Below are 7,243 nucleotides of genomic sequence, written 5' to 3'. Positions count from 1 at the left end.
CGTTACATGTCGCATGACCACCTCATGGTAGGCTGTCATGGATAGTTCATTCAAAAGCATGGAGGAATCTTTTTTTTTTGTAAATCCAAGTACTGAAGATTTAATTTGGCGGTTGAAAAAGAAAAATCAAAGTTTAATTCAATGCTAATGAAATGTAAATTTCCATCAACAACTTTATTAGCCATGTTAAGTAGGATCAAATGAATCTTTTACTCAAATGGTACACCATATAGGGGATCGTACCATATTTTAGGCAGTCGAGATTCACTTCGTCATAGGGGTTTTGTAAAACCTACTGTACACAACATGAGCAAACAAACTATTCGTACAAAAATACATCTTTCCGCAAAGATGTATGAAATTACAAAAATACATCTTTCCGCAAAGATGTATGAATTACGTCCATCAATTGGGGGAGGGGGGGGGGGTATACGAAAGTGTGACAGTACGTGTATAAGGTATAGGGAAAATGCGTGACAGGGGGGAGGGGGGGATCCAGAAAAGATGATGGACGTAATTTATGAATCTTCCCAAAGCTTCAGATAATTAAGTGTAAAAACTTTCAGTGACGAAGTAAAAAAAATTGAGCCGCGGCTGCCCTTAACCCTACCAAAGTCCATTCAACAGATTGGAATTCTGGGGAATGTTATAGATCGTTCTCAACTACTCTTATGTAGTTTTTCTTTTTGAAACTGGGTTGGCGCTGAATGCGTAAACAATTCAATGTCAGACAAATTTCAGGTTCGACCGGACAAACATTTGTTTATGCATTCGGCACCAACCCAGGTTCAAAAAGAAAAACGGCATTAGACTAGTAGGTTGTAGGTTGGATTCATACCTGGCACAGTCGAGCCCTTCTCTACGCTGTGGAAAAGAACATCATTTGCGGGAACTGCACAACGAACGGGGGTCCTCTGAATGGTTACATTCTGAAAGCTGATGTTTTGCAGGATGGAAGGTTGAACGCCAGGCACATACATTTCTCTGAGCGGTTGTTTTTCGTTGGTAAGAGGTATCTTGTTCTTGGCGCTAAAAGCTGCCACCAGGTTTACCGTCGGCACCCAGTCAACATCGTTGATACTGGTGAGAGCAGCTGGACATCCTGAAATAATGATTAATAATAATGAGATGAACAAAACGGAAAATGGATAAAGCAGCCTCAAAAATATACTAACCTGTAACAAAATGCTTAGAGCAAATGCGGTTTGATGCAGTGCGACGATTAGGGATGGCTGCCTCCCATTTCTTCAAACGAATCCTTGCTAATTTCTGCATGTGCAACACTTTTAAGCAATCCGGGTTTGGAAAACGAAAAAAATTCTCATTATTTTCACTTTTCTTCCTGTATTTCGACGGGCAGCCAGGAACAGCACACCAATATAGCACCGTCGCCATCTTTAAACTAGTGAAAATATGTTGGACGGAATATCAAAACAAATCATTGAGCCGTTCTGTCAAACTCACAGCACACTCTTAAAAAAAGTACCACAATAAAGGTATAACAAACATCATTCGGGTAAACATTTATAATAGTGTTATTGAACTTGAATGAAGCTTTTCTAGTACTGCAGGAATCACACTTTTTCACGGGATCCTTCGGCAGTGTTCCCTCCCGTAGTACTCCCTGGCAAAAAGTACCCAAGTTTGACAGATCGCAGTACACTTTTCACGGCATTCTAGATTACCTTATGAGCCATAAAATTTTGGGCAAGTGCAGGGGACATGGAGGTCTTTAATTTGTCTTTGATATTACACGCAGAAAATTCTTGCACGATTGACATAACTTTTCCGATAGTTGCTTTAACATGCCTGGATACAATTGTTACAAGCATATTATCGGTGCTTCTAAACTGGCAGTATGGTTGGCCCAATCGCTTTTGCTTTTGTTTCTGTCTTCCATCAAATGAATATTTCAATTATATTATTGTGAACTTTCTTGGAAGATGGATTTGAAGGGATATTGCTTCAGATGGTTTGAAATCAGCGGTACATTTCAAGGGGCACTCCAATACATTCAGGCGGTATGAATATCCTCTAACTCAATAGGATTGTGGCTCGCAGTTACTCACAATTCACATAAAACATCTGTGCATAGACGATTCTAGATATATCCATTACATTGAAGTCCAGTTTCGAACACATTTCTAAATATTTGATTGAAAATTAAGTAATTGAAAACTTTACCAAAATAAAATTTTCCAAATATGCATCAAAACGCCCCTCAAAATATGCTTCCCTCCAGCTCGTAGCATAAGCAACATAAAAAAATGTCAAAAGGAATCAAAACAAACCACAAAAAAATCGTGGTAGTGAAAAGGCAATCTCGCGTACGTGTTGCACCAACGGCAACGGTGTATACAAAAATGTCAGAGAATCAGTCGATTTTGAAAACATCTCTCTCTTTCATCGACCGACGATTTGGACGGCGATTTGAGGAACGGCGGTTTAGAACCGCCGTGTCCAATGTGGAAATCTCCGTACAATATTGTTGAATTAACTTTCCGCACATTATAACTTTGAAACGTTATGAGCTGTACCGCGAAAAACCGCTTTTGACCAACAAGCGATGTTGGAGTAGATGTAAGATAATGCGCTCTCACTCTCAAGATAGTGGTTTGAATTCCTGCCCCCATATTTATTTATATGTTGTCGCATTTTTGCAATGTCGATACAGAAGATTCGTGCCGGTTTTGACAACACAACATCAACAATAATACCATTGCCATGATTGTATATTAATATTGAGTCAACCATATCTATGGTTGATTCAATTATTTTATGTAGTTACCCGCATAAACCAAAACAATATAGCCACTGTTTTCGAAACTATCCGCAACTATTTGCGACAATTTATGAACAGTTCCATATAACATCCAAAAAAACAATAAACCAACAATACCATAAACGATTTTTACAGTTTGGGTAATGGTATTTGGGAAAATAACAATGTGGGGAATAGGCGGTTAAGTTATGTAACCATAAAAAAAGCCGATTTCCTCGAACATTTTTTTCCGTTTACAGTTTGAGGAACAGTCGATATACTGTAACAATCCACTGTAAAGCAAGTATCGAAATAGTGGAACAATAAAGTCGGTACAAAATTAAATAACGTATGTGTAATATCTGTCTTATGGTGCTTTATTGTAATTTTTACCCGAAGCCATACTGTTGGTTTTTTTCTCATTTGAAATAAATATTTCAAATTGCGGACACTATTTTTCCTGATGGAGGTTTTATACTCGTTTCCATATGTATCCGGATTGCCAAGGGTCTGGTCATGTCGTGCTATTGCTTTCCTTTCACTTCTCAAATGGAGTACAAATTCTATAAGAGAAAGGAAACAAACAAATATTATTGTCATATTCATGCAAAGTATGCGCCGCGCGGCGGATGGTTTGTTTCCCTTAGGGCACTTGCAAAATTTCACGCGACCTTCCTTTGAGAGAACGACGCACCTCACTTAAGCAAATACCGTAATGTTATTCTCCCATAAGAATCATACGGGGTGAGAAAAGTGCCGCGCGTCGTTCCCGAAGGCCGCGTGAAGTTAATACCCCAGTAAGGACAATCACTATTCAATGCCACTAACACTTACCTTACAAATCGGATCTGATCTGGATTTGCGTTGATTACCCGAAAATAGTTCTTCCAATCGATTGCTGGTAGAAAATCCGGCCTTCGATTACAGGGGAAAAATCTGCGGTTTCAGCAATAACGATGAAGCGTTTGTGATGGGCAAATGACACCGACAGCACACAAGGATCAGCAGGCGTGTCATGGAAAGCAACAAGAGCATTTTTGGTGTGGAAAAATACTTTTTTTCATTTATTTGCACTCTTTTACAAAATTTTTACTTTTTTGCTATTTTTTTTACTTCAAGAACAAACCAAATAGGACACGCTAAAAACAACTCACAGTAGATGTAAATTTTTTATAATTTTGTTTGATTAATATTGATTTCCGAATCAATGTCCCGACAAAAATCGCAATTTTTGATACATCCGCAAATCTTATGAATTTGGACAATAATGATCTTCGGATCAGTTGTGATGGAGGGTAAGATAAATTCTATTGATTTATGAAAATGTAAACATAGGTCTGTTAGTTGTTTTAAGCGTTTGCAGCGAAATGAATTTAAAATATATACACATACCAACGCGTGCAACTGTTCGCCAAACTGTTAAGCATTTGTAACATATAGTTAAATTTACATGTGTGAGTGTGTTACGGACTCGTTTGCGGATATACCACAGTGAACCATTTGGCGAACGTTGATGCTATGTTTAAACAATATCTCACGGTTTGTCAGCTTTATATAGTTTTACAATGACATTACAGTTTAAGTCATTGTCACCATTCAGTATTTTTAATACTGAAATGATTCTTTATGGTCTTCAACTTTGAATTTCGTATTGTTTAACATAAAAGCAACTGTTCGTAATACGTTAACCTTAACGGAAATAAGTGTTTTACTATTTTCAATGTATGATAAATTATATTCTATGCGGGTAAACCAATCATACCAAATAGTTAAGGGGGCGTCCACAAATTACGTAACGCTCTAGGGGGAGGGGGGGGAGTAGGCTCAAGCGTTACGGCTCATACAAAATTTTGAATTTTTTTATACAAAAAGCGTTACGGACGGGAGGGAGGGGGTCGAAAATTTCCAAATTTAGCGTTACGTAATAAATAGACTCTGCCTAAACCAAGCATAGATATTGTTAAATCAATTTTAATATATGGTTGACTGAAATCCAATGTAAAATATGATTGACTGGACAATTCTTTTTTCTCCGTGTACAGCCCATACAAAATTTAAAAAAATCTTACAGTGGGGATTCGCTCGTTGGAGGACCGCTACATGGAATGACTCGATAGTTGGATCACAGTGTTCAGGACACGTAGAAGAATTACACCTTTTTGTAGCATACAGCTCAAAACTGAAAATAATTCTAGAAAGATTCGCGAATTAGGCGAAACTGACCAAATGTACGCAATTTAAGCAAATATAGCGTTGAAATTGTAGCTTTATTGTCTATTCACTGCACTTTAACTTATCCCCTATCGATAATTTAACTATTCAAAAAACGCAAATTTGTAGAAGATGAAACTTCACCTCATTCAAAATCACTCACTTTATTGATTACGCCTGTGTTTTTTGTTTATCAAAGTGATGGGCGTATCTGAAATCGAAATCAAAACACGGCGAGAGTAAACGGCGAAACTGCAAACAAAAAATAAACAAGGCGTACATGGCTGGCTTAATTGAAACCAGAATGTCAACACGGCGCAAAAGTAATAGGCGACACTGAAAATAATATCGATTACAGGCTCATAACATTGGGCGATACTGGCATTCTCGAGTACGTTTTAGGTGAAACTTTTAAAGATTTTTTGAGTGCGAAATAACTAGGGAAATTGTAGGAGATGTGTGTGGTATTCGCCACCGTTGCTGCCTTAAATAGCAAGATTTATTGGATTACCTGCAAATTGGAATAATTTGGCCGGATCCGGAGCAACCGAACCCACCTTCGCTAACGGCTTTACGTGCAACAAAATAGGTAAGCTACAAAGATTAAAGCACGATCAAGACTCGACGTTTTTGTCCACCGTTATGTTTTTTTCTTCTTGTAGGCTGTACTGGTCATACCTTCTGGAATCGTAGCAGTATCTGAAGTGTGAAGTCGCGAAGCTGCTGGGTTTAGCCCATCAGCAAAGATGTTGTTGGCGGCCCAGAGGCCAAGAGGCAGAACTGTTTGTGAACTTTTGCATACAGTCAAACCTCCGAGAGTCGATATTTAAAGGGTTCAAGTATGGAGCAGAAACAAACAATTTAAAGTTATAGCAAAAAATTTAAATTTGCAGTTGGAGAAACTAACAACAAAATTTTAAAATGAATAAAAATAATTTATATTTATATTTTATTGTTTCTTATTTACATTTAATTAACGATCATTTCTGTACAATATTACAGTAACAACACTGTACAGTATATGACTAAAATATCATACAGCACCGTAAATCAACAATTAATCAAATAATATTAGTTCTCTTTGTGATTTTATAGTTCAACTATTTTTCAACTATTTGTTCTATAGTGAATTAGGCAAATATGGATAGTATGTCAACAGTTTGAAGAATTGTGATCGAAAAATTTTGTTCGGGAAAATCTGTGTTTTTTTATGGTTACATAACTTAACCGCCTATTCCCCACATTGCGATTTGCCCAATTACTATTTGCGAAACGGTAAAAACCGTTTCTGGTTTGGTGAGTTTGTTATTTTTCATGTAATATGAAACCAGGTCCGTCACACTCGGGCTCAGATTGGGTACCACTTCTAGTACTGCATTTGGTCCCTCGGTAGTGCAAAAGGTACTCAAGTTTGACAGATCGCAGTACACTTTTCACGGCATTCTAGATTACCTTATGAGCCATAACATTTTGGGCAACTGCAAGGGACATGGAGGTCTTTGATTTGTCTTTGATGAAACTGTTACGGTATTGTCGCAAATGGTTGTGAATAGTACAGGAAACAGTATGCGGGGAATAGGCAAATATGATGCACCACCGTCAAAGAGTTTGCTAGGGGAAAACAAGAGAAATTTCATCCGCCGTAAAGGCTCTTTCCTCCTTAGAGGCGAGACTTTTTCGTTATAGGCTAATATTTTCAAAGCTGAACGATCACTTCGACATCTGGTGGCTAGTAGGAGAACCGTCATAAAAGAGGTTGGGTTGAGAACGCACCGTGTACAGCATAGGAAGGAGCACACATATTACACTTTTTCTCGAAATAGTTATGTTGTAGGCGATCAGAGAGCATTCAAAAACATGATTAACTTTTTTTCCTTCCAAAATGTACAGATCCGGTCAGTGCTCATGTACGATTTGTGGGATAAAATTGGAAAATTGGTGTTTGGCTACATAGGTTATAAACTTCCGGATCGGATTTTTTGTTTGTGACTAAATTTGTTGTGAAATCATGCGTATCGCAAGAATAAAGGGTCAAAATGATTTTGCCAATAATTAATAATTAATTGATTATGAGCTAATTTTTGGGTCGAAAAATTGAATTTTGGACGTAAACAAACATTTTCAATGACATTTCTCTCCTTCTTACCTAGCGACCTCTATGCTGGTGGCGCATTAAATTTGCCTATTGCTCTTGTCTGATCCAGTCAGATGCCATCCGTCGGGAATGTAGACACCTTATATTTACCTCTAGTTTATGATTTATTCGGTTTC

General features: G+C 37.7%; 1 protein-coding gene and 1 long non-coding RNA gene across 2 annotated transcripts; both read right to left on the bottom strand.

The window, feature by feature from the left end:
• Positions 1 to 514: 514 nt before the first annotated feature.
• LOC110674671 lies at positions 515 to 1,420 on the bottom strand. Its single transcript, XM_021838725.1, has 2 exons — positions 1,176 to 1,420; positions 515 to 1,102 (listed from the first exon to the last, which is right to left on the bottom strand). Exons 1-2 carry the CDS (start codon positions 1,393 to 1,395, stop codon positions 807 to 809), a joined length of 516 nt encoding a protein of 171 aa, XP_021694417.1. The 5' UTR covers positions 1,396 to 1,420; the 3' UTR covers positions 515 to 806.
• A 1,817-nt stretch (positions 1,421 to 3,237) lies between these two features.
• LOC110674670 lies at positions 3,238 to 3,881 on the bottom strand. The gene is made up of 2 exons (XR_002499084.1): positions 3,596 to 3,881; positions 3,238 to 3,324 (listed from the first exon to the last, which is right to left on the bottom strand). It is a non-coding gene; the product is annotated as an uncharacterized LOC110674670 (long non-coding RNA).
• Between the last annotated feature and the right edge of the window lie 3,362 nt (positions 3,882 to 7,243).

The sequence above is a fragment of the Aedes aegypti genome, chromosome 1 (genome assembly GCF_002204515.2).
Source record: "Aedes aegypti strain LVP_AGWG chromosome 1, AaegL5.0 Primary Assembly, whole genome shotgun sequence".
NCBI lineage: Eukaryota > Metazoa > Arthropoda > Insecta > Diptera > Culicidae > Aedes > Aedes aegypti.
Note: the sequence above shows the minus strand (reverse complement) of the source record. Positions and strands in the feature narration are given on the sequence as shown.